The sequence below is a fragment of the Falco biarmicus genome, chromosome 4, assembly GCF_023638135.1.
Source record: "Falco biarmicus isolate bFalBia1 chromosome 4, bFalBia1.pri, whole genome shotgun sequence".
NCBI lineage: Eukaryota > Metazoa > Chordata > Aves > Falconiformes > Falconidae > Falco > Falco biarmicus.
Genome location: NC_079291.1, coordinates 82,576,021 through 82,603,658, shown reverse-complemented (window position 1 = coordinate 82,603,658; position 27,638 = coordinate 82,576,021). Strand labels below are relative to the sequence as shown.

The window sequence follows — 27,638 nt, the reverse complement described above, 5'->3', positions numbered from 1 at the left end:
TGAAGATCAGAGTTAGGAGTCTTTTGGTACCCTTCGTGCTGCTTTGCCAATCAGTAAAGCAGATACAGAACTTCAGATTGTTTGGACATAATTAGGATGGCACTTAGAGTAGACAAAAATCAGTTTGGTAAAGCTGCGTTGTGTTTTTTTGGTGTTTTTTTTTTTTTTTTTTGATAGCAGTGGCTTTGCTGTGAAGGTTACAGAAGTGAATCGGTTGAACATCATAATGTCTGTTAAATGTCATACAATTCCCTTGTAATTCCATGTGTATCTGGAAGTTTGTGAGAGTGAGCTGAGTTGCATGGTTCTAATCGTTGTCTTTCTTTTCACCTTAGGGAAATGAAAGAAAACAATGGGTTGCTTAAAGAGGAGGTAGAAGGTCTCCAAAGAAAACTGGAACGCTATGAGAAAGTCCAAGCACAGCTAGTGACCGTTGAATTGGAAAATGAGGTGAGGAGCTGGGAACACTTGGTGGATGAGCAAAGTAGGTTTTTTCTTTGTTGCCTGTCCTGTCTTTTAGGCTCTTCCTGTGTTGTGTTATTTAAGACATTATACCTGACTTAATTAATGGGTTTGAACCAGGCATTCCCAAACTCAAATGCCAGCATGAGGAGAGCTAAGGCAGTGAAGGGAAAAAAGGCAAAATGTTCAGCTGGACATCTTGTGTAAAGAACAATCTTGGTGTAGTGTCTTTTTTGGCTTTGCTGTGTCTCTTACACCTTTTTGCTGTTGGAAATGCTTTTTTATGGTGTTAGGCAACACCATGTCTGGGCAGAGCTTAACAGGCATGTGGTAAGAACCTGGATACACACTTGGATTACTGCTAATACTAGCAGGGCCAGAATATGGTCTTAGATGAATAGAATTGTCTTGCTTCCATCCCACTCTGTATCAAGCATACAAGTGGGTTGTCAGGACATTACTTGTGTAAACTTGTTGATCTGCAGAACTATGCTGGTATCTGATCAGGTTTGGATAATGTTATCTGGTATTGACTGAAAGTAAAAAGCTATAAGAGAAACTGGAAGAGGAGAGATGGGCACTTCAGCTGCTACCGAACTGGTGTTGAGAATACAGCTTGTTTTCTTCTCTGCTGCCAGGAGTCTGGCCTGCCAAGGTCTAGTATCGTGATGGTAGCTCACAGGGGTAGGTAATCTATACTGAGGTGTAACATGGGTTCTGTGTGTCATAGGGCTGTGGTGACTGGGAAAATGTTTGTGAGGGCTGGAGAATGACAAGCTAAAAGTACTAGGTAAGATGATAATGAAATTCACAGGAGGAAAAGGGAAGACACTGACTTTGACTGGAGGATTATGAGAAAACTCTTAGTCTCTAACCTTTCTTTTGATCTCTGGTTTAGAAACTTCTGGGAAAATTAAAAAGCTGGGAGAAACTGGACCAGAGCACTGGCTTGAATATCAGGTAGGTGTTCACAGCTGTGGAAGGAGGTAAAACTTTTAAACCACTTTCCTCTTAATCATCTGATCTCTGAAGTGTGTTGGTCACACTTTCTTGCTATTTCTTCTTCATGTGGAAGCTCTTCCAGTACTCTTTATTATTTATGAGAAGAACCACAAGATACCGTGTTATAAAATATCTTGGGCAATTAACAAATGTTTTTCACCAAGTCAGCTTGACCACTGTCTCTGAAGCCAAGGTTCAATTTTGAATTCTTTGAACTTCTTGCATATAGCTTCATTCATGTTTAGTTAGAGGTTCTGCTAGCTTAGTAAGTGAACTCTTATGAATTTTAGGGCATGTCCAGAGGAGAGGATGTATGTTACTTGTGACAAAGTGTTGTAAGGATGGTTTCTTTGAAATCCAGGTATCAAAATAAGCTGTCAGATCATGTTGTTGTGACTTTTCTTCCCTAAAGCATCTGAAGAACAGTTGTTAATTTAGTTAGTCTAACAAGAGAAATGGAATAAATGCAGTTTCTTATAAAAGTGGGATGCTGCCCTGCCCCGCCCTTGTAACACAAGCTAGTCTCTTTGTGTACGGTTACATAACAACTCTTCCTGACATCTGGAGCACTGAACCAGATTTTTTAAGGTCTCTGGTAGGTATGGAGTATAAAGAGAGACTGGTAAATGGTGCATCTTGTGATCATTTTGTTTCCACTGCAGAAGGCTTTCTGTGCGGCTACAGTGCTTTTGTGTGTCATGTTTCAGCACCACTTTATTTTCTCTAAACATTTACCTTGTTATTACATTAGAAAGAGAGATGGTTCTTCATAAATAACTGTCTTGGTGTGAGTATTATAATACAGATCACATTCCATATTGGATCATTGGATGACCTGCGCAGAACCTAATGTTACAGATTGGTGTTTTTATTCCATTCCTTGCACCTGCCCAACAACAGAGCTGTGTCTGCACACTGCTGGGGTTGTTTGGAAGTAGGAGTGTTTGGATATGTACATATGGTTTAGGCACGTTACTGCTTCATGTGAAAGATAATTGTGTTCAACTTGGGAAAGCCCCCATAATTTTCTCACTGTTTTCTGTTTAATGAAGATAATGAACCTCTTTCTAAAGTCATGCTAGTAGGTAGCATACTTGAGATTCTGTCCTGCATCTGCTGAGGATACATACATTTAGATGAACTTAAGAGTTGTGCTAAATCTCCTATGGCAAGGAATGGACAGTTTCTGTATGAATGCTTTTCACAAAACCTGTTCTATCAGACAGTGGAGTAAAAGCTTTTTACTTAACCTCAAGCTGTTAAAGGTTTAATGAGGTAATTTCACAATGGGAGAGAAATGGAACCAAGTGATTCTGCCTGTTGAAGCCTAATAACTCCTTCATTTAAAATCAGAATATTCACTGTAAAATGTTACGTTTTTGATTGGGCCATATTGTTTAGTGCTATTAATGGCGTCTTATACAGAAAAGGGAATTGCTCTTGAGGAAAATCATCTTTTGCATGCAATTGTAGCAAGTGGAACTGGATGATTCCCCCCTTCTCTTTTTTTTGTGTTTTTTTTTGTTGAGTTTTGGGGGTTTTTTTGTTGCTTAGACTTCTTACAGCACGAATTATGTTAATTTTTGGTCAGGGTGATGAAGATGATGAGAGATCATTGTCCAGGTTAGCTTCCTGGAGTATGCTGTTGGTGAAAGTTTGAGAAGAGTTACTTGCCCATCTCACAGTAGAAGAAAGTGGGAACAAGTGGGACAATTGTCCGAAAGAGCCAGAGCAATGTGCTGTTTGCTAATAACTAGATAAGCAACAGAAAAGGGAATGGATTAGGATTTCTCATCTTCCCTTATGTTCTTCATTGGTACAGAGAATGTAAGGGAAGCGTGTGCAGCATGTAGTGGTTTAGGAGAGGATGGTTTTTCATTTCCTTTAGCACTTCCATAGGGCTTGTTCTGTCTGCTTTTGGTGGTTTCTGTTCACCAATTGCCTGGTCCCAGCAGCCTTTTTGTCAGATTGGCTTATGATCAGACCTTCATGTGTCATTTTATGTAATAATACTTGGGAAAGGAGGTACAGCTTTTAGAAGTGTAATAGTAATCCTACTGGGTTTAGTATTGGTCTCTTTTTGGTAACAATGAACGAGCTAAGTATTTATAATGCTTCACCTTTTGGGGGGAAGGCAAGTTCATTAACAGTTTACTCAAAGGCTAATCTTGTATTTGCTAGTTCTGGATTCCACTTGTAAGCTCCTGGGTTTTCCTCTTGCTCTCATAAACATAAATATGGAAACAAAACCAGCTCTAGCTCTAGAGCACATTGGTGTGTTTGCGTTGCTGTGGAGCAGTGTTCTTTCCAGAATTTGCCCTTGGAATTAATGCCTGCCTTATACAACTGTTACATAATATCCTTGTAAGCTGCAGAATATCCAAATAATAAAATAATACACACCATAGTTATGTATGAATTATGAATCTGCACAGTCTTTTTTTGTGTTCAATTATATATCCTTTTGATATCTTGATCTTACTGCCTACTTTCTGGTTGGCTTTTTTTCTCGTGGGTGTAATTTTGTCTTGTAGGTCTGTTTTGTATGTCACTGTTATGCTGTTGGGGAATTTCAAACATTTACCACGTGTTGCTGTGACTTGATATTCCTGCTGTAGGAATAAAAAGGTACTAAATATCTGAAATTCTTGCTTTGTAAGTAGAAAGTCATACTTATTTTGCAGTTTACCCTCGTTGAGAAGGGTATTAATGTATGGCTAGCATAGGAGTTTGTTATTAGGAAAGAGCTGTGTGGAGAAAACAAACTTTTTTTCCAGGACGTGCTGATGTAGTTTATTACACAAACACTGGATTTTGAAGAAATACAGAGTTGTTGACCGTCTTCACTGAAAGAACCATGTTAATCATGACAGACTTGGTTGTTTTTCCAGCATTTGACTAATAGCTTAGACATATTTTCTAGGTAGTTTCTTAGCTGCCATTTAACAACATGTGTTTTAACAGAAAAATGTTTCTGGAAGGTTGTGTGTGAGAGGAGGTGGGTGCTGTATTTGGATGGCAGTGTGCAGAGCCGCCCAGGAGATGGCATCCTTTCTCCTGCTGCTGGAGAAAAATTGTTTTTGCTCCAGTCTGGCAGGCTCAGCCTGATGTAAAAACTATCAGCTGGGCACCTTAAGAAGGGTCAACTAGTCTAAAGAAAATTGTTCGTTGTTGCTATCAAATGTTTTTAAGTCACTTTGATGCTACATGCATACAATCACAGTCTTCTTGTCTAGTACTTGGGGTAGTAACTTGGTATGAAAATGGTTCGTGCATGTTTCTCTAATGGTATACAGAGTAGAGTGCTTTTCCAACCAGCTCTGTAAACTTCATATTTACACCACATTCTTCATTTCTTCTTGTTTAATAGGAGTTCTTCAAAGCCTGGTTCTTTTCTCCCCACCCCAGGCCTTAGAACTGCATCCTGTAGAGCAGCACTGTTATTATTCTGACTTTTCCTTCTGAAGCATGTAGCAGATAGCCAAATAAAAAAATGAGGGTTCATGTTCTGTGAGCTTTTAATCTAAATAAACCTTTTTTGCTGCTTCTTGTCTATGGTTGGTATTACCTTTGTCCACTAATGAATTTGTTAGGTGATTTTCCTATTCGTAAACAGATACGCCCTGGAGTACAGAAGAATGCAAAATGGGGTGCTTTGAGTACATTTTAAAGATAAGGCAGTTAGTAAGTCAGATATGGAAGACACTGATAGTCATTGAATAGCAGCTGACAAGAGTTAATACTAAATTTGTATTTCTTCATAAGTGGCAGAAGACTAGAAGCTTTGAAAGGTTGAAGTTTTGCTGAAAAACTATGCAAATATGTAAAGGCTGACAGGTAGACCACAAGGAACAGCTTCAGAGGAGTTTTAGTCCAAGTGCATTTTTTTTTAGAAACTATAGTAATGCCTGAGGTAGTGTTTGTTTTGGTTTGGTGTTTGTTTTGGGATTTTAATTGGAAGTAGTGACTGTATGAAGTTTTGTACATTTTTTACCTGTTGGACTCAAAGATCTTTGTATACACAGCAGAATTATTTTGTATCAGTGGTCAAATATATTAATACTTACCTATTTAAGTAAGTCTTTCCTTTTGGGGGCACCATTTTCTGTTGCAAGTAGTACTGGCAGGTACTCCTCAGGTTCGGAGTTTGGGCATGGAAGATAAAGTCAAAGTTTTTGTTCATATTACTTTTCAGAACAATTTTCCTTTTTTTCATGCCCATCACAGGGAGGCAATGGAGAGATCAGCTGTCCTTTTCTGAAGGGCCATGGAATACAGTATGGAGGTTAAAGGTGGAGGCTGACGTATCAAAAAGAAAAGTAGTGTGCTTGGACAATTCTGTGTTGCTCAGAAGCTCCAGTCATGGTCTCGGACATTCTTGAGTTGCATCTAATTGCAGTTATAAGGCAGGTCTCAGCCCCATGATGCCTATTGCATAAGGCTCACCTGGAGGGACTCTTAGGTTTAATGAAGCATGGATTTGGAGAGTACCTATAGTTGTCCTTCAGTTTGCAAGGGTAAATTTAGTTGGCTTCAGTGATGATATCGCATTAAGCTGCTATAGCTGTTTTGCATGCTTGCTGTCCAGGCCTGTAAGGAGAAGTGCACATTTGACAGGAATTCAGGCCAATGCTTAAGGACCATTTTCACTTAGTGGAGCCTGCCAGCTGCAGACAGCAGACACTGATCTGCTGACCTGTCGCCTAGAGCCAAAGAAGTGAACCTGTTAATGCTGACCTGGTTTTCTTTCTGAAACATCTGTGGGCTGGCTGGCTGACAAATCTTAGGGACTAGCTTCCTGCAATGTCTGAGACCAATTAAGAAGAGGAGATAGTGTGAATGTGTATGCATTTCCTCTCTAAGAAAGGGTTTAATTAAGTGGCAAGCATCTCTATTTAGTACAGTGGTTAGCACAGTTGTAATTTGTAATTACACAGGTGCTACGCTCAGTACTGGAAGTCCTATGCAGATTCTGCTTTTGGAGTTGGGGGGAAGGGAGGAGAGAGGGAGGGAAAAGGGAATCAGATTTCTTGATTCTGCATTTAGTGGTGGATTAGTGCTCTTTTTTTTTCAGTGAATAGAAAAGAAGGGAGAATATTGGAGTTCTCTACTTCCCTTTTTGAATCTTGATTAACTATGCTTAGCTACTCTGCATTCTCTTCTATCCAAGGCATTGAATATCTTTGTAGTAGTGAATGAAGCTCATAATCTTCTCTTTTTTCACAAGGTAGTAATTTACCTTTCTGTGAATGTCCATTATGAATAAGTGGTTACTGGTTTAAAAAAAATAAAAATCTGTTGACAGATACACAAAGCAGTGCATGTTGAAATAATTTGAATTGCTCATATGCATTTCTGGATACTTAATTAACTGCAACTAATCAAGGCAAGATGGGGGGTTACTGTTACTAGTTCCAGTAATGCCATAATTCTGGCACGATTGCTCCATAGTTGAGCAAATATTTTTGTTGGAGTAGCCTGTTGTAGTCCTCTGGTCTTTTATCGCCAAGCAAGAAATCCATCTAATTAAAAGCCTTTGATGCTGGCTGTTGTCTGTAACTGTACCACTGACCTGACCTTTTCTAATTTCTATGCTTGGGGTGCTGATTTCTGTGTTTGGGGGGGATGAGTTAGGTTTGTCTGGGTTGGCTAATGGTGGCTTCTAACTTTAGAGCTAAGTCTCTAATTGGAGAAGAAAATTAGAATTGGCATAGTATGAGGGTATCAAAACGTGATTTTGTACATCTAAGTTTTATGTAAATAATTGTAATTTATGATCTGTGAACATAGTGAAAATTGCATGACTGCTGTTTATGAGATTCCCAGTGTAAAACAAGCTGTCTCATCACAGTGGGAATTCCCAGGGCACCAAAAAAAGACATAAGCAGTACATAGGAGGAAACACTAATTAAACAAACCCGCCAACAAACAACAAAAACTGAACAAAAAAAAAAAAGCTATGCTTATTAGAAAAACTTTTATAGTTATGAGGTCTCAGCTTACCTCATGGGAAGATTATCTGCTTTTGTCCTGCATGGACACAGTACTACATTTTACAGTTACATTTTAGAGCTTCATTTTGTCATCAAAAAATTTGCCTTCCGCTGAAGCTGAAGTTTTGATAAATATTAAAGGAATCACTCTGTGAAGAGGGCCGATATATGTGGGTCATTAATATTCCACAAAATCCCTCAAAATAGGGCTTTCTGCTGGCTTCTGCTCAGGTGTATTAAAGTCATGTGAATTTCTCTTGCATAGTTCTGCCAGGACCAGCTAGTCTCAACTTGGAGCAGTTCTGCTATTCCTATCACATGGGGCTTCTGACTCAACTGTCTGTGTGAAAATGTTCTGTTCCTACCTGGTACTTTATGGTTCTGTGAGCACTGCAGCTGAAAGAGGTGGTCCTGCATAGCAAAAGGTAATCTAGACTGGAAAACAGCTTTCAGCCAGGTGGATTCCCTCATCAGGTTTACTGTGTGGGTGCGTAAATACTTGTGCTGTTCCAAAGCAGGGTCTTGGAAGTGGCAATGAGCAGCCAGGGTTGGAAGGGATGATGAGGATAATCATTGTGTTTATTTCAAAATAAAGGTTACGTGCTCAGTGTTTTTAGAACTTAGTATGTGTAAAGGATGGAAGCACTGCTTTAGAAGCATTTAAAATCATTTTGAGGGAGAAGTGCCTGAACAGTTCCAAAGGGGATCTTTGTCTTTACAGGGTGAGGCAGAAGTTTCAAGAGAAAACTAATTGTGGTTGTCTTACAATATTTGTATGTGTACTGAAGTCAAGATTCTTTACATAGAGAAGTCTTGGAGGAAGCTGTCACCTATTGAATGTGACATGCAGCATATGCTGGAGTATTGCTCTGAGCTCTTTCGCTCTTCATTATCCTGTTATGTTAAACTGTACATTATTCTTCATTTTCCACAGTGCCTTAGGTTTTAGCTTTCCTTGACAGAATGCTCTTCATGCATGGTGGGGAGAAAATGTTTGTTCATCATCTCAAAATCTGAGGCTCCAGTTTTCAGAGTAGTCAGAATGCAGTGTTGGGAGACTTCAGGCCATGTTTGGGTGTTGGAAGGGAGTAATGTATTTAAATGTGATGTTGGGAAGCCTGATGTCAAATTTGTGCGTTAGCCAGAGTTTAGTTTTCTCCCATTCTCATGGTGTTGATCTACTTAATTTTATATGGCAACCATCTGTGTCTCTTTTCATAGATTTCTTAAAATGTTGTAGGTCTGTTCCTGCCAGTACTTCACTGAAATGCTGGGCAAAGCTTCCTGCAGTATTTTCTTATCCAATATTAATTTTCTCCTAAAATGCTGTACTTATCTCTGATGTTCAAAAATGAGTGTTCTTTCTCCTTTGCCATTAATGCTTTTATTTCCGTTTGAATATATCAGAGTAATAAGTCTTGAGGCTAAAGGAAAGACAGGAAGAGTGTAAAACATAATGGATGAGCACCTGACATCTAGGCAGGCTGAGGCTGTAACATATAATCAGAGAATCAGGCTAAGAAGTAAGCAAGCTCACATCAAAAATATGTTTGTCCTTGCTTTGCATTTCAAAGCTCTGGGAACAGTTAAAGAAACTGTCTTTGCAGGATCACAGATCCAGCATTCTGGAGACAGCAAAAACTATTGAACAATAGCTTAGCATACTATCAGGTCTTCTTTGTTGAAGAATAATTTGAGGAACTTTGGTAGTTTGCCTACAGGAACTGTATGGAGAATAATGACATCAAAGAAAAGATGGACGATTCCTACTAGAGGAATAAGAACTTCATTTTGGAGGTGAAGATGCCAATGGATCCTTTTTTTACTGGAAAATATCCCATTCTTTTTCCATTGAGTCTTTTATCAGAATATAGAGCATTATCCTACCTTGAATATACGGTGCATTTCCCAAACCAATAATCTCACAGCTCTCTCTCTGCTAGGAACAGGAGTGGTTTTAGAAATGTGTGCTGTTGTTGTCTTCTGCGTAGCAGGTGATTCATTTGTCACGGGGGACTCACCAGTCAGCTACTTCATTTTGCGTTGCTGCCGTATTTCTTGCAAGTAGTGTTTGAGGTGCTGTTGAAAAACAGTTGGATAAAAGTAGTTTGCTTTCTTCCAGCATGTAGTGACCCATGTTATGTGTAAATGGCTTGAACTTAGCTGCTCACTGTGCTGTGAAGGAGAAGCTTTCAAAAATAAAGACAGTTGTATAAAGAGCCACTTCCCTTACATTAAGCAGTCCTGTTTGCCTTAAAGTGAAATTATCATTTAAATAGCAGAGACTAATCAGCAAGGGGATGGTTTGCTACTGTCAGAGAGCTCAAATGCTTGTGCTTGATTTTTATTCAACCTCTCATTTGGTCATTTCCACAAACTAAATAACTGCTCTAAGCTCTAGCTCATTTTAAATTTTACCTTTCCATTTCGGCATCTTTCAGTATTTTAGTTCTAAATTTTCTGCTGGGGCTGTTGGCATGCTATGCCTTCCCTCTCCCTTAGATGTGCACTGTATTATACCTCATCCCCAAAGTTTTGTTTTTGCAGGGAAACTTTTAAACAGAAATATAAAAATGGATCCTGTACATGCTTATTGAGAGTGATTTTGTTTTAGCATAGCAGTGCCTTTTTCGAAAGCCTTCTCAAAATGCACAGGCCTTTTCTAAATAGAAGCAAAACAAAATGGTTCAGCAAGTATTTAAACTCTTGTATTGTGCTACTGCCTTGTACTAGTGGGCATGGCCTTTATCTACAGGGCAAGGAATTGACCTTCCTTATTGGATCAAGGAGTACCAAGATAGATTGTGCCAGACTAATGTAACAGCTTTCTTTGTCTAGAGAATTGATTATCTTGTCAAATAAAACACAATAGATCTTATTTATTTGAATTTCACTGAAACACTTGTTCAAGAGAGCCACTTGGGAAAGTATAAAACATGTGGGAGAAGATGGAAATTAATAGAAGAATCATAGGGTGTATAAGGAATTGTCTAAGCAGGGATAGATTTAGGTTGTTGAAAGGAAAATGCGAGGATAAGTAGAATTTCTCAAAGATTAGCCTTAGTTTCTGCTTTGTTTAGTATTTCTATTAGTGGTTTTCGTGCAAAAATTTGGTGTGTGCTGATAAAACTTGGCTAATGATGCTAAGTTCAGAGGATTCATAAATGTACAAAAGCTGGGTATGCAGAACAGAGTGACCCTAAGGATTAGAGTGAAGAAGTGGGACAAAATTCAGTGAAACAAAGCTCAGTGGAATTGAGAGCTGAATAAAACCTTGTTTTGTAAAATGTACCACATGCAGTGGGAAGGACTGGAGGAAGGGCTGTGTACTCATCTACAATGAGATGGCTGGTAATTCTCACACATAGGATGCACCAGGAGAAAAACTTCCATGCAAGTGGAGGTGTTCAAATGTCTCTGTAGATGGCCTGTGAGACACTTCTCAGAGTTCTGGTCACCCACTGTGGAGGAAGATAGTGGGAACTCAATGCAGAAAAAGGTCTGAGAGCCCCCTGAACCAGTGGTGAATGGAAGGACTGGCCTGCTCTAGGAAAGGCTGGCAGGAGATGTAATTACTGCCAAGAAATACATGGATGGAGGGCGGGAGAAGGAAGTGAGATCAATACTAGTGAGAAAAAGAACCATCTATACTAAAGACTTACATTGGCATTTAAATAAAATCTCTGTAACCCTGCCATGAATACAGCGAGAAGGAGGGTCTAACTTTTACTAAGATTCCGAATGCAGCTTCCAGCGGAGTCGAAAGTACACAAATTGCTGCTTTGATGAGTTCATAATAGCAAAGGACTAGACAGGACCTAAACTAAAAGGTCATGTTCAGTCCCACTTCTATGTGAGTGCAGATGTACCAATCTGTAAGCAAGGGAATGGGCTCAAGAGCAGGAAGAATGGAACTATGTATCTTAGTTTGGAATTGCAGGTATTGTTTAATACCAGGGACCTGAAGTGTGAGAACAGCTGACCTTTGTTCATATTGAGAATTAAGCAGCTTGCTGAAAAATGTGCTGAACTATTAAGGATACTTTATCTGCCTGTGTAGATAAGACCAAAATATGATTTGTATCGTGTGAGAAGCTTTTCTGAGCCTGTTTGGTGCAGGTTATCTTGATGGTGTTTTGAAAGTGATTCACTCGTGCTTAGTGTTACACATTGTCAGTGCCTAGAGCAAGGATTCATACTTGTGATGTAGCTAGGAAGGTGCTACTTCAATTGTTTGTCTTTGGTTTCTCATGAGTGCAGGGGGGAGTTCTGTACTGGATCAGCCATAAAAGGTCTGATTTTCAGTTGTAATTGTGCTTAATAGGGTAGCTAGTGTGGCAACATCAAGATGGAGTGGGAGAAAACTGGAAATGTATGAAAATTAAACTGTTTCAGTTTTTTAACGTCTTTAAAATGCTTCTAGTTCTGACAAGCTAGCCTAAATGCCTTGTGATATTATTGTGTAAGCCTTGTCCTTAAGCTTCAATCTTTCCTCCCTTGGGACTGCTTTGCCAGTGAATATTTTTGACCAAAGCACATCTTTACCTGGGCTATATTCCCTTTCCTCACAAGCTGCATTATTAAAGGGAATATGTTTGTAAATATACCTTTGTGCATGCATTGTTTGGAGAGAAAAATATTAATGTGGCTTGTAGCAGCAAAAGTACTGCACAACATTTGTAAACATTTCTTAAAGGGCATAGTGAACTTGAAATGTTAGTGAGTTAAAAGATTAATGTGATAAGTGCCTCAAGGTTCTCTTGAACTAGCTGTGATTACGTAAGTGTTGTTTGTTATTTTAAAACAGTTTATAGCACAGAAATTGCCATGTTGAATTGGATTATTTACTAATCCATCTCTGGTCCAGTGTCAGAGACAATGGTATCCTAGTCTAGCTAGGAAAATCCAGAGTAATGTGCAAAACATGAAGCAGATTTTCAAATGAATGTTTGTTAACTCTTACCAGCATGGATTTTACTTAAGCGCAAAGATTTTTATTTGGTGTCCCCCTCGCCTTTTTAAAAGTAAACCCCCTTGCTGATGTGAGACATTATGTATTACGTGCATAGAATGAATAGAAAAATGTTTTGCTTTGATACTCTTTCAGTTACAATCTTTCTTATTTGAAACAATATGCAAAAAAATTGTGAAGTATTAGAAGTAAGCTTCTTAAGTTGCTACTGTTTATATAAACAATGTCTTTTCCCCTTGCAGTTCTGTTTGAGACGAAATTAGAAGTATTTTTTGCCTTAACCTTGCAATCAGATTTTACTATGTGGCTGCTCCTTCTTGTATGTGCTGTACTGTTAAGTATGTTATGCAGGTTGATTTGGTGTATGTCTGTTCTCCCTGAACTGATGAGGAAGAACTATAAGCTAGAAAGACCAGCTTGAAATGAGCTGCCTGAATGAGAGCAGACACTGCACCAGGCTGTCACAAGGATTGGGTCTGTGATAACTGGAAAGATTCCCATTTTGAAAGCAAAGATGGGAGGTATTGGGGGCTGAGTGAAAACCTGGAACCAGTTAGTGTCTGGAGGTTATTTTCAAAGTGCTGACCTGGACAGCTGAAGAAAGAGCTTGAGGCTCCTGTTTTCAAACTAAGCTTTCTGTGGGGTTAGAATAGCTTGTAGAAAATGGAGCCAGGCCTTTTCAGCAGAAAAACACCCAGCTACTCTGTGTAGCCAAGGCAGTTAAGAGGTGGGGGTGTATGGAACCTTCTTTCCCTCCCTGCTGCTGATATAAAATGTAGGGAGTGTATTGATAAAGTTTATTTTTTCAAATTTTGGGGGGTTTTTTGATATTTTTTTTCCTAGAGGCTGCTGATGCAGTAAAATGTGTTCTGTGCATACTTGGGTAGCCATGTGGCAGTGAAATATTTCTTCTAATGAAGTCATGTCTGTTGCAGAATGGCATTTTTGTAAGAGGATGATACATTTTGGAATAGCATGTTAGAAACCTCTGCACATTGAAGCAGCTCTCAACTTTTACTGCCTCTTGCTATAAAAGGAAATAGATCTGTCAGGGTCTAACGTTCCAATGTAGGTACAGTTTTGGCTTTTCTAGAAATGTATTTACTTGAGATCTTGAGCATTTCTTCGTTCCTTTTCTAGTACCACTTTAACTCGATCCTTACTGACGCTCTTTTTCTATATTATCCTCAACTCTCTTATCAACAAAGTTAACAATTGCTGTGCCTCTTTGTGGGGAGTAATGGGCACCTATTGCAAGAATCATTTTCAAGTACAAGTTGTTCTTGATGGAATTGCTTTTGAATTCTCATTACTTGTTTAAACTCTCTTCCAGAGCTACTCTGATATGAACAGCATAGTGAAAGGAAGATCGGTCTTTTGGGTAGGAAGAAATAGGAAATTCAGGAATTTCCTGAGTTATACCCTGCTGACGAAGTTAATTTCTTTTCTGTTTTAATGAAACAATCATTCTCTGCCTGCGGTGTACACGAAGCTGTTCAGTGAGGGCTCGAAATCCTACTAAGTTTTCTAAGGAAGTAAAAAATGCAGTATCTGGCTTTGACTGAGAATGTGTCCCATATCAGTATCCTCAATTAGAGAAGTCAGCTGTTCATGAGTTAGTTAGCTTGGACAGTTTTCAGCGATACTTCACAGCTCTGCTGTTGGCTCAGTTCAGAAGATGATGCTTTAACCTAGTTATGAATTTTTTTTACTTGGTTTTGCTAGTACGTTTGCAAATAACATTCCTGACTATATGCTCTTTGTATTCCCAGAGTTAAAGCTTCGTGGCTTCAGGTGGCTTTCTGCAAATTTAGCAGCCAGGGCTGATGGCATCAAGCCTATTTTGTGACAAGCCTTTCATTTAGGCCTGATGGTTTCCAGCGTGACTTTGGCAAAGGCATCATCTGCCTTCTGGATAGCTGGCCCACTTGTCAAGTTGACAGAACACCTATCGGCTTGCCTGTCTGCAAGTAGCTGGCAAGCGGAAATGCAGTTGGCACTTTGTAATAACTGATATATTTGGAAGGCTGGTAGAAAGCAAGAATGAAAAAATGCGCTGAATTTGGGTTGTGTTGGTTGTGGTTTTTTTTTTTTTTCTAGTTGGGTAGATGTAGGTCTTGTAAAATGTGTGTGCATCTGTCTATATAGCTTTATGATACCGGCTTATGAGAGCCAGTAAAGATAAACGTGATTTCTCAATGTCAGTCTTTTGACTGTAGTTAGATTTATAAAATAGCTTTTTTTCTAAAATATTTGTCTCTTTCTTGTATCCTGTACTGATCTTTTCAACACTGGTGTGTCTAGATCAGTAGAGTTTCATAGAATCATGCAATACCAGGTTGGAAGGGACCTCAAGGATCATCTGGTCCAACCTTTCATGGCAAAAGCATTGTCTAGACAAGATGGCCCAGCACCCTGTCCAGACAGATTTTAAGTGTCCAATGTTAGGGAAAAGTTTGAGAGGATACAAAGCAAACCTGCAACTTTGCCTTAGAGTCAGCCGTTCTGTTTTATGTTCTCATGATCTGTGTTGCTTAAGTATTTGCCAGAAGTGACTTTCATGGGCAGTCTCTAGTACTGTATGATGTTGGTAGTTAAGTGTCAGACAAATCTGTTAATACACAGTGTTAAAAGATCCACACGTGTTTGTCTAAGATTGTAGGGGCTACAAAATAAATAATTGGCCTTCAGAACTGAAACATCAGAAGAACAGTTACCAAAGTTTTGGCATCTGTATCAGTCCATGGCTTTTTTCAGGGAGAAAGGAATGCTTTTGGTATTAAGTAGGGATTCAGATCAGTGGTGTAGGGACTAGATCCACTACATGGAATTTGATGGAATTGTATCTAACAAGAATCTTGCTGACAACCTCAAATTACGCTTGGGTTTTCATAGTTTTAAGGAGCTGTCTCTCACAGGATTGTTTCTTACTCTTTTCTGCGCTTGATAATTTGGAATAGTTAGGTCCATATGTGCTGTCCCCTCCATGTTCCATCCTTGCTGTGCTAGGGGAGTTTAAGGGACTTAGTTGAAACGAGAAGGAAATAACTACAACTACCTTCTCCACAAACTGCTGTGTTTGTTAGAGGTGGCTTGAGGGCTCAGGTTGTCTTGCTGTTGTGGAAGAGCTGCAATTCCCTTCTGTCTGAACAATAAGCTTTGTATCTGTTTGTACAGTAATGAACTGCTTTTGTTTCCTTCAGAAACGTCTCTGCTGTCTGGAGCGTTTCCATTTACAGGCAACCCTTGCCAAATTAATTTTATTTAATTATCTCCCAGGGCTAAGCTTGAATACATTTTGTGTTAAATTCACCGTTTCTCCCTCTTCTGAACGAAATGGACTTAATATCCTTGTTAAAATCTGATTAAAACTAAAATTGAGTTTTTTGAAGTCTGATTATCCCATGAAATGGAATTTTTAAACCTAATTATGAATGGATTTGCATACATTTTTAGCACCATTGAAAAGAAAGTTGAAATAAATTTATTAATGAAATCTTCTTTACTGTCTCCTTGGGCCATGATGATTGCTGGAGAGTGAGGGAGGAAGAGGGAAGGTGAGAATAAAAACCATCCCTCTTTTGAAATATACACCCCCCACCCACCCCCGATTAATTCCAGAGCTGGTTTGACCCTGTCTCATTTTTATTCCTCTCTGCCACACAGCCCAATTTAGGTAATTGATGGCCTTTCAGAGGGTAACTACACAGTTGAGCTGGTTTCATGTATTTAAAACCTTTGTGCTTTCTGAAGGGAGGATGGGGGGGGGCAACATTTGTTTCAACTATTATGTTCTTCCCCTTCTTTTCTGAGGGTAGCCCTGCTACAAAATCAATAGGCAGCTCTCGTTTCTCCTTTCTGAGAAGCTGTGTGTTTGAGCATTTATTTTAAGCCTGATAAAAAATGGATAGTTTTACAGACCTTGGTGGATGTGCACATGGGATTTGTGATTGTTTATGTAGTTCCCTAGGTTTGAAGCAAAAAGTTTCCTTGTAGGATATATTTGAACCTCTCGCTGCAGTAATTGTGCCTATTCCCTCAAGATTTTGAAAGTGATCCTCTATGGAAAAAAAGAGTGCCAGTGGAGGATGTATCTGCTTGTCTGACTTCAGCTTTTTTGAAGCAGGTGAAGAGGGCAGCAAGATGTCTGTGCAGGCACGTATTGGTTTCATGTGGAGGCTTGTACTCTTGAACCTTTCTGTATGTTTCTTGCACTGATTGAAAAGTTCATCTCCTTATGTCAAAGGTAGAACTTACAGATGCGGTGGCTTTTTTTTTGTCAGTCATCCTCTTACCCAGGGTTATAAAAAGCTCTTTGAGCACATAAATGTTAGTTACAAAATGTTAAGAATGTTTTCTCTGTGTCATATGCTACGTGCAGGGGTTTGCTTTTTTTTCTTGTAAAAAAATTATAATAAATGTGGTAGGAAAAAGGTGTTTTGGCAACGCAGAAATCCTGGATTTGATACATGACTCTGCAAAGTATAAATGCTCAGCATGTGGCCAAGTGTTCTCTAAGCATTTACATTTGCAGAGTTACTTTTGAGCAGAGGGACTTGTTTTCCATGTGCCTTTGTTGTTGTTTTAATCCTTTCTTTGCAAAGGTTGTGTGTGTAATGTAGTGGAGGTATCAAGTTCTACAAGAAGTGCATAATTCTGGCATGGTTTCTTTGAGGGGCTTCTGAAGTGGGGAGTTTTATGAGGGAAGCTGTGGTTCAGCAGAAGAAGGAGAGTTGAGCTGAGATTGGAGAATGCTTTTACCTGGCAAATGCTCAAGTTACAAACCAGAATGGTTGAATTAAATTAAAAATTTTCTTGGTAATATAACAGGAGAACTTGAGAATTCAAACAAGCTTAGGAGGAAAAGCTGAGGTATCTCTGCACCAGTGACTTCAAATTGTTCTGTGGTTTAATGGCTCCAGCTTTCATTTGTGCTTGCTCACTGAAACTGTTGTCCAAAGACACTTCAGCATCTGAGCTATATAATACTTATTGTATAAATAGGACTCCCATTTACAGCTAGGTTATAAATGCTTTGCTGTATCTTCCCACTCAAGTGGAATCTGAATTAGGAATGTCTGATGCATCTTTTCCTCAAGTGTGGAGCTGTTGCACAAAACTGCAGTCACACCCGCCAGCAGCGAGCAGAACCGAAGCTACAGATCCTGGAGGAGCTAGGAGATCTCCAAGGGGGTAGACACTGTGGAGACTTCTAGAAGGATGGTTTTTAACTCTTCTATTGTTGTCTGGTTGGTTCTGTACTGTCTGTCTGTTCACCAAAGAAAAAATAACGTAGTGGATAGTCCTTTATGCTATATTGTACAGCATGATGAAATAAGATCTTGACAGTAAGCATGCATGCAAGGAAGGATGTGGCTTGAAATAGGGATGTTTGTATCTTTCAATGGAGACAATAGGAGCTCTTTCTCTTCTGTGAATACATTTCAAATTCTAGAAACTTTATCATCTAATTTTATTAATGCTTCCCCTAGTAGCTTCAGGCATTGAAAGTGACTAAAACTTGATGATAGCAGTAAGCCAAGATGGTGTCAAAGTGCTTGTGACACCAATCCAGTCCTTATCTTAATTTCAGTCACAGGAGCCTGTGGCAAAGACACAGGGAAGTCATAATTACTTTTGGCTGCTCTGAACCCTGTGCTTGATGCAGGCGCTGAACTGTTGTACTGGTTTTTGAGAGGGAGCTGGCAAAAAGAGAACAGTAATTGCTGAAATGCCACTGTTTACACCTTTAATGCGATTACACTATAGCAGTTCCACTTTCCATGAACGAGTCTTAAAGTCTGCTTCAATTTCCTTCTGACATGAATTATTCATTATTTATGGATGGTGGTGATTGGGGTTTGGCTTTCACAAGCAGGTTTATTATATCCACTTAGCTCTGACTGCTTTGGCATGCTCTACGACTCAGTTATTTTCCCAGCATTTGTTCTTAATGTTCATCATTCTTCTTGATGTTAAAACTTTTGGAGTATGTAATCCAAGTCTAGCTTTGGGAATGAGAGACTGAAGGGGTGAGGTGAGGGTTTTTTTTGTGGGTTGATTTTTTTTGTGGGAAGCGTAGGATGAGCTTTTTATTTAAATTTGTGCTTATTGCCAAGGCTAAGGGCAACTGTTTTATTGTCACAGTGTGTCAAAGGACTTGGATATGAGGTGCTTTATATGTGTGGCATGGGAGATTTGGATGTTAAGGAAAGAAAGCAGAATTTTATAATTAGGTAGGATTGATGTGCTCTGTTCTTGAGGGAGAGTGGTTCTGAAGGTTGACGAGATTGGGATTTTGTACTGCCTTTCTGTAATAAGGGGGTGCCAGCACCACTGTAGCAACAATGACACTTTTTGGGTTCTGTTCTAACGACTTGTGCAGTCTTATTTGTACTGGGACTACAATGTTTAGGTCTTGGTATGTCTCATATTTCTTAGCCGATGCCGAAGGCTGATGTGTTAATGGGCTTTCATAAAACTTTTGGTCTGAAATGTTATTTGTCCTTTGCATTGAATATTAAAATTTTAGAAACTTAAAAAAAAAGAAAGAGAATTACTGCATTTATTTAAAGTTCTGAAAGCTTTTTTTAGCTAAACAGTTCAAAGAGCACATCTCACTAATCAGAAGAATATTTTTGCGTCCCCGGGGTGGTCACAGCGTTTTAATTGGAACTCAGGCTTCTTTGAAGTCCTTTTTAATCCTCCCTGAGCTTGGGGGAGAGGGTTTGAAGGCAGCACTGTAAATCTGAAATTTCTTAGTTTTATTTACATGTGTCTGGGGATGTGTGTAATTCATTCTCCTGAAGTTAAGCTCACTTGCCAGCTTGTGGACAGCTGAGTGAGAACTGTGATTCATTAAGTGGGGAGGCCTGAGACAGATGGTGGGGGTTATAGACAGTGAGCTCACGTGCTTACGGATTTGTTCAAAACAGTAACTGAGCAACAGGCTCTGAATGGTAAATGAACTCAGTGGGAAACGATGTGATAGCTAAATGTGAGGCTACACTAAGCAAAAAGCTAGGGTTTAAACTCATGTTTTAGGATTAACTTATTAGTATAGTGCTCAAAAATAGTGTTGCATATTGATTTTTTGAATGTTTTACAAGTTAAGAAACAAAACATTCAGGGTACAGCTCTTATGCTTGATGCCTTTAATCATCCGTTAAGTCAATAATGGGTTAAATTTTCTTACAGAGGAGTTGAATCACAGAGTGTTTTGGATGTCCCTAGTCAGATTGCTTATACTCTTTGTGCCTCAGATTCTAAAATTACGGCCTTGCTTTGATCTGGTTTCTAGAGAAAGCTAGTCCCACCCCAAGAGTATTACCACTTGATGCATCCACCATGAATGGAGCCTCAGTGGTAGCTTATGCCTTTTGTGCCATCTTCATCAAATAACTTGTAGGAATATGTGGCTACTGACAATGCAAACATTTTCTACTGTATTTGTTCCATATTGATTTTTATGATAAATATAATCATTTATCAGCCATATGTTTTCTGTACTTCAGTAAGGTTTTTAACCTCCCACATTTGCTGAAACCAGGATGGTTTACTTTCTACTCCTGTCAGAGATGAGGCATCTGCTGCAAAAAGCTTTGAAATGATCTTTGCTTGAGTCTGGATAGTTTTTAATTAATCAAAGCAACAGGCTTAAACCTCAATTTTCTGTCTGGAAGAATAACTTGGTATTCCAGCTGAGCATATGTGCAGTATGCTTTTCATTCTTTCCAAAATTGTCATCATAAATTTACCTGTGAACTATGTTATTGGAGAATATTAAAAAAAACAAGTAAAATAACTTTTACTGTAGCTTAAAGTGGCTGTTCTGTCCATGAGATTGAAGAAGTATATGATTGTAATCAGAAGTAAATAAGAATAACATATGGGATGTCAAATCACTTTATATAAAAGTAGCTGAAAATATGGTCTATACTCTCACAAGGACTTGTAGGCAGTCATTAATAGTATTGTCTCTTGCTCAAGATTAGGGATTTTGTGTTACTGCTGGCTAATATTTTCAGCTGATAAGAGTCTGGGAAAACAATGTGATCAACATCTTTATATTGAACAATACCAGAATTTAAGTGAATTAATATTCTGAAAGGATTATCTCAGATAGGTGTCAAAAGAACAAGACTATCAGTTTAGTGAAGTCTATAAAATAATCAAACATACATATATTGTCAGTACCTAGCTTGGTTACAGTATTAGCTCCTTTTCTTATCAGTCAGAAGCTCTGGTTTTCTGTAAAAATGTTGTCTCTCTGTTAGTAATTCGCATGCAGGTAGAAGTTATGTCAGAAGGGTATGTTGGATAATGTAAATTATGGGTGGTTTTGGGTGGTTCCCCCTCTGCCCCCTTCCTTGAAAAGAAGCTTATGTTGTTTGATTTCTAGGCTGGTCTGAGTCTCTTCAAATGTCTTGGAAGTGACCTAGCAGAATGGAACTGCAAAGGTTCAGTAAAATTATGTCAGGATTACTAACCCAGTCAGCATAAGCGTTCTTGCTAAGGAGTTAAGTTTTTTACTTGAGATCCTTCCATTGTAACCAGCCATCCCTGCTGGCCCTCAGCTTAGTGAGGAGCAAGTTTCTGGACTAGCTTTCGTTCATGGACATGAAATGTCGAGAAAGAAGCTTCTGCCTGGTATTCTGGAAGTTTCATTTATTACCTTTGTTTTGGCTGTCGGGGCACTCTCCCAGCTTTGTGTAATCCCAGCAACTGTCCTGGAATAATTTTCATGGTTTCTAATGATTCTCTGTTGAATGATATCTCTTTGAAAGGTACAACATCTGTCTATTCAGAGTGTTTCCAACAAGCATATCTATGTATTTCAGTCTGTGATTTTCAGATACTAATTTTTTGCATATGATTACTTACAGTTATCCAAATGCCTTGAAAATCTTGGGATACCCATGCGGTTAGAATAAATAATTGGTATTCTGCTGTAATTTTGTTATTTAGATTAGTTTGATTTACCCACCACTCCCCAGCCCCCATGTTAAGCCTTTATTTTTGCCTAATTTTTGCCAGCAAGTAGTTCATACTGTCCTCTGTGCCCAGCTCTGGATTGTCACAGTGATTGTTCCAACCCCTCTGACAAATGAAAACTATAGGAAAAACCACCCTAGTTAAGACTTCCTGAAATAAGTTACTTTATTCATTTTGTGACATTATTTTTCCCTTTAGCTGTGGGTTTTTTTCCTCAAATTAAGTTCATGGTGGGGTAAAAGACTTAAAATAGCTTTTGCTGCTGCTGCAGTAAAATGAAACATTACATTATTAAATGTGTTTACATTTTGTGCTGAAAATCTTAAGGGCAGTAGATATGAAATTATATGCCACAATAATTTCTTTTCAGCGCTGTCATTAATATATAATTACATTCATGCAAATTGAGAAAAAAACATTTGCTTCTTTAATTGTAAAGATCATGCTGATATTGACTCTAGTACGTGAGCAGCAACAATTCTTGAAAATTCTTAATGATAATTTCCAACTTCACTACTTCTGTGCTACTGCTGGTAAATAGCTAAAAGGTACTTTAAAAAATTGTGGGTTTTTAAAATTTTCTGTTTGATCTCTACTCTGTGTTGGCTTTTTTTTGGGGGGGGGGGGAAGTTAAGCAGAAAGAACTGTTATCCACAGATGTCATCTTAGAGCCTTGAATAGTACAAGGCTATAATTGGTTTAGAATTTCAAACTGATTTTGAATGAATCCTGAAGGTACTTAAGGATTGCCCTCCTTAATATTGGACTTTTTTTTTTTTTTTTTTTTTTTTTTTTCCTTAATAAGAGATAGAGCAGTGTTGAGAGATAGTAAAAAATTAGGGAAGAGTGGGATGGAGAATACAGTGCTGTGGGCAGTGCTGACTGACTTGACAAAAATGCTGTTGCTGGAAGTCTGTGTTGCTAGAGACCTAAGATTTTCCTTGCATCATACCGAGCAATGGTTTGAAAGCATTTCAAAGACACTGGCTCTTGTGGATTATTAAGTACAATAGGTTTGTTGTGCTTCCTTGATACCCTAAAAAAGGAAAAAGAGAAGACCTTAAGAACTCCTTGTTTTCTTACATTGGAAAAACATAGGATACGGAGTATTTAATAGCTTTGCAGATACAGTCCATGTTTCTTGAGTTGTTGTAAATGGCGTATTGTTGCCTTTATAAACTGTTTCATTTTATGCAACTGAGTTTAAGCCAAATTAAAGTTCTTTTGTGTTATAGTATGATTGAAATATGTGGGCTGCCACTCCCTCCACCCCGCTCTTGTGAGATGAGACATAGCAATGCATACTGCAAGAAGAAATTGATTTAATCTGTGTCATAATACCAAGAAGATTGGGGGTTTTTTTTGTTTTGTTGAAGGAGAGAGTCAGAGTCAAGAACAGGGCATGGCAAAGCAAGCTTTGATTGTTTTGAAAATGTCAAGCATAAGTAAGTTTTTAGAGTTGGTACTTTTTTATTATTATTATTCCTTACTTATGCTACAAACCATTATCTTTTGTGCCAAAAAGCCTGAAGAGTGGCTGGCAGCTGAGTAGAGTGGAGAGCCAAGCATGTTTTGCTCTGGTCTGCCTTGTGCTGTAATGTGAAACAGCAGAGCAATTAAAGGACATCCCTGTGGGTTAGCAGCAATACAAATTGAACTTGTATGGGGATATACTTGTCATTAGTAAGGGCTCAAGACAGTGTATTCTGTTTTTCTAGTTAACTGTTTCCCTTGCTACTTACTTACTTTCTTTGTGGTAGTACATCTTTTTCTGTTAAAAGTGTAGGTTAGTTTTGACTCTTAACGAAGTCTGGTCTTGACAGTTACTAAAATCTGTGAGAGAGAGCGTACAATTACTCATCCATCCCAAACCCCAAAATGATGGCATGATGGTGGATCTCTTGCAACATAGGCAGCCTGACTTCTTGCCAGTTTTGAGAGCCAGCCTGACAGTTCACGTGTCTTGCCCTTGAGCCCCCCTCATAAAGTGTAGCACTGTAAGATCAATGAGAGCTCGAGGATATGTTTTGATGAGAAGACAGCCGAGCCAGCTAACAGCTTCTTGTTGAAAGGGGGAATTTCAGCAAGCTGATTCAGACCTACAGTGGCAGAAAATGAACGAAGCAAAGCTGGTGACTGCCACTGCAGTGGCAGAGGCAATTAGATTTGCTCTGCTGTTCTCACTGAATTGCACCTGGAGAAGAGTAGCCTGGAAATCTACAATGATGATTTGTGTGAGCTGGACCCCTTTTGGAAAGGCAACACTCTCTGGGCTTGCTGTGTAAAAAGCTGAGCTATGTGCTCTAGCACTTTTTCAGTCAAACTATAGAAAATTGCTTTTGTTTCACCATGACCTCTCAAAAGCTCTAAATTGCATATCATGTGAGCCAGTATGCAATGACCTGACTTCTGGGTGAAGATTAAAAAAAAAAAAAAAAAAAAAAAAAATCTATTTTTATCTTACCTTCCAAATCAGCAGCTTCGCTATGTGTACATTCCTTCTCCTTGAGATCTATTAAAGCTTTTCACTTGTAAGGTTACGTTCAACTATGCAGTGTGTGTGCTTACAAGGTTTCAGTGGTTTGTTCTGTGCTTGCTGTTAGAGCAGTGATAGGGATGAGAAGGAAGTTTGGGATGTTGAAATGCCTGCCAAATGATTCATTTTTTTTCAAAAGTAAGATAAAGTTAATCTTGTTGAGCTCTTAAATGTATCTTTAAAGTAGAAATGAAACTTGGAAGATTACTTATGATGCTATATTGATAATTTTGAAAGGAAAAAACTTTTCATTAAACCCCCAAAAATTCAATTGATTGGAATCTAAGATGGTTTTCTTCCTTTTTCCGCCCCTCCCCTCTTCAAATTATGGCTGGATTGGAGTAATTGCTAATTTTGCAGTTGCTTCAAAGGAGTCATATCAGTTGCCTTTAGAATTGTTAACACACTTATAGATACTTAAAATGCTTTCTTACGAATAAGTTGTTCTTCTGCTTAGAGTGGTTAATGAGGACATTTGCTTTGGTAAAGAGCAATTGGATTTGTTGATTCTATTTAAACAGAAATATAAGGTTTCTTTCCTAAATGAAAGAAACCTCAGAAGCTGAGTTTGCTTATTGCTTTCAGTTTACACTTCATATTTCCTCCATTTACTTTGTATGTAAAATATTAAGCATGCAATTTATTGGAGAAACAGTCTAAGGTATACCTTAGTTTTGCTTTTTTGACAGCTCTGAGCACCTTCATTTGAATGAATAAAGGTAAGTGATTGCTCTTCAAAACATTTTAATAAAAGCGTTACAAAATACTAAATGTGTCCTAATTGCCTAGGAAATTTTGAGAATTTATTTTTGTGAACACTGTGTAGCAGATTCCTTAACATATGGTTTAGTTAATGTAGTTAGCAATAGAAAGGGAGGAGGTAGACATGGAAGACATTAACAAGTATATGTAACTACCTGGACCAGAGCTTGAAGGGGCGTTTTTGTAAGAGTACTGTTGTGAAACTTAACTCTGAGAACTTCCAGGCCTGGACACCAGATTTTAGTGGCAATGTTTTCCGCTAGTCTGGTGAAGGGGAGCTAAGGTATCCTCCCAGGGAGGTGGTGCCTATTTCGAGGGGAAAGGGTTGTTGAGCTCAAGTTGCAGTTTTCTGATACAAACTTTGAGTTACTATGACCAAGTTAAACTTGAGGTCTCTGTGTTGCTGTGTCTGGGGAAGTCTGTATGTGCTGCTGTGGTTATTGTTATTTGCTGTACTTTCTTGAAGGGCAGGTCATCAGAGGAATTGAGCTGCTTTTGGACTTGCTGGTGAAGTTTAAGAAATAAGCGGGAGGCCTGTAAACCAGAGATAGAGGAGTTAAAGCAGTTGTAGAGCTCAAACATACAAAAAGGATGTTTGGGAGACTCACTTCAAGCATACAGGAAGAGACTATTACAGACAATCCACAGCCTGTCTAATCACACAGAAATATTTAAAACAACTAAAATGCCTTTCCAGAAATCTTCTGTTGTTGTCATGTTATCGTTCTGTTTGTTCTTCAGATGCTGCTGTTTTCCTGCCTAGGAAGAAGATTAAATTCTTCTTTAAAAGTAGAAAAGGCCCTACTTGGGGAGAGGAGAATTTAAAAATCTAGTTGTGTTTCTTATATGTAATATGAAAATAGATAAGGAACAAAATCCAGATTTTATACTTTCAGGAGACTGCCTTTAAAAAAAAACCCACAAACAAACACCCCCCACCGCCCCCACCCAGACACCAAAGAAAACTCCCAAAACCCCAAAACAAAATCAAAAAAGCACTGCAAAATTTTTTTTGATTGAAGAGAAAGAAGCAGATGTGCCCTCCCTTTCTGTGCCTGATTCTCCTAACAGACACTTTAGTGAAGACTTTTGTCTCTGGTCTTTGTCAGGTGATTATGCTTAAGTGTAAACCAGTTTATGGATCCACCTAAAATGCTGTGCCAGAAATCTGGGAATGTTCCATTTTAATGTGATTTAGTTGAGATAACCAAATCTGTGTCACAGAGGTAAACCTATAGAGAGAAATGTTAATTCAACAGACTTCCAAAAATAACTAGTTGAGGGGTGTAATATTGTAAGTGTGTTATTAGTTTGGTAGTTTCAAGCAAATGTATTTTTTTTACAAAAAAAAAGCAGTGAAGAACTTAGTCCTCCAAACAGAGCTGTGCCTGGTTTTCTATTTAGTTTTACATTTGTCTTGCACTTTCATGGTTAAAATGTAATGCCAGATATCTAGCTACAATCAAACGTCTTTCTTTGCTGTGAATTTTAAAACATTTTATAGAAGCAATAAGAAGTTGATGTTTTAGTAAGTTATAAATTAAAAAATATTCCAGTTTTTACTTTAACATCTTCATTTGCTTACTGAGTCTTGGTTTAACATTACTTCAACAGGTAATTCTCAGTGTGAAATTGTCATAGTTTATACTGAAGTGGTAATAGATCCTTAACCAGGACAGTTCAACAGAGCTTTCTAGCAAATGCCTATGAAATGTCAGCATAATTGTATGCCTTTTAAAAAAAAAAAGGCATTAAAAAAATTGCGTAAGCCGTTTTCCTGGTTAAAAGTTAAAGGAGTGTGCCAGTGGGTACTTGGAAATCATTGAGTGACTTGGATGGGCATCCTATTAAGTTAATTTTTCACTTCATTTGAACAATTTTAAGTTTTTATCATTCTTAAACTGCTCCTTTTCAAATTATCTGCACTTCAAAGGAAGTCAAAGAGGTTTGGTTAACAGCAGTTTTGTCCCTCTCCTTCCTTACTCTGCTGTTAAACTATGCTGGACTAATTTGCCTGTTTGGGGGGGGGGGGAGAAATAATCTTGTTTCAAATTTAGGCTTGAATTCTTGCAGTTGTTTGTGGTTTTTTAATTTTTTTTTTGCTTAAGTGTTGAAGAATGAAATGTGTTCTTGGGATGGGATGGTGGGACAGAGGAAGAATATTCTAGCTTTTGGCCACTTGTGCCTTACCCAGGAGAAAGGAACTGAAGTCAGTGGTTTAATCTGCACCTGCATTTTGGAAACCGCTTTGTCGTTTTTTCTTCACGTTGTCTTTATAATTGGATAGCATACAATTCAGTTTTAATAATGTGCTGCTCTTGAATCCTACCGTTAAATGTGTGTGTTTCACCTACAGGATTTTGCACAGCTGACGCAAACTAGGTGTGGGGTTTTCTTGGTAGTTCCATAGGCTCCATTGGGCTCCATTGCTACCTGAGGCAGGAAGATGTCTGCTTGTTTGCAGGGCCAACAGCGCTAGTGCACAAAGCAGCAGCTTTTCAGAAAGGGAGGTCTGGGCATTTTTATGTGAGGAGGACAAAGTTTCAAACTTCCCTAAAGTAGCTGTGGTGATTCAAATAGTGTTGATAAGCTGAATTGTCATACACATACTCTATAAAGCAGACTTCTTAGCTTTTTAATACTGGTTTTGATATCAGCTGTTCCATAGGGAATGGATAGGGTTTAGCAAAAATTATGCACAGATATACAGCTAGTCCATCAGACAGAGGCTGTCAAGGCCAGAACTTGTTAAGTGTGTGTTGGGGGCTGACAGACTTCTCTTTTCATGCGGCATTGTTTTCAGAAACTTGTGAAATGAGAGAGCTGTTTACAGCAGTGAGGGCTGGTTGGTATTTGCAGTGCTTTGGGGAGTTGACCAATTCTCCTCAAACTGAAAGCTAGTCTGATTTATTGTCAT

The 27,638-nt window shown here is 38.6% G+C and overlaps 1 protein-coding gene across 1 annotated transcript in view; it reads left to right on the top strand.

Moving 5' to 3' along the window:
- MAD1L1 (mitotic arrest deficient 1 like 1) overlaps positions 1-27,638 on the top strand; it is a 380,568-nt gene that overhangs the window by 9,587 nt on the left and 343,343 nt on the right. The window contains exons 8-9 of the mRNA XM_056336428.1: positions 336-450; positions 1,361-1,422. Of these exons, the coding sequence (XP_056192403.1) occupies positions 336-450; positions 1,361-1,422 (177 nt within the window). The remainder of the gene's footprint in view (positions 1-335; positions 451-1,360; positions 1,423-27,638) is intronic.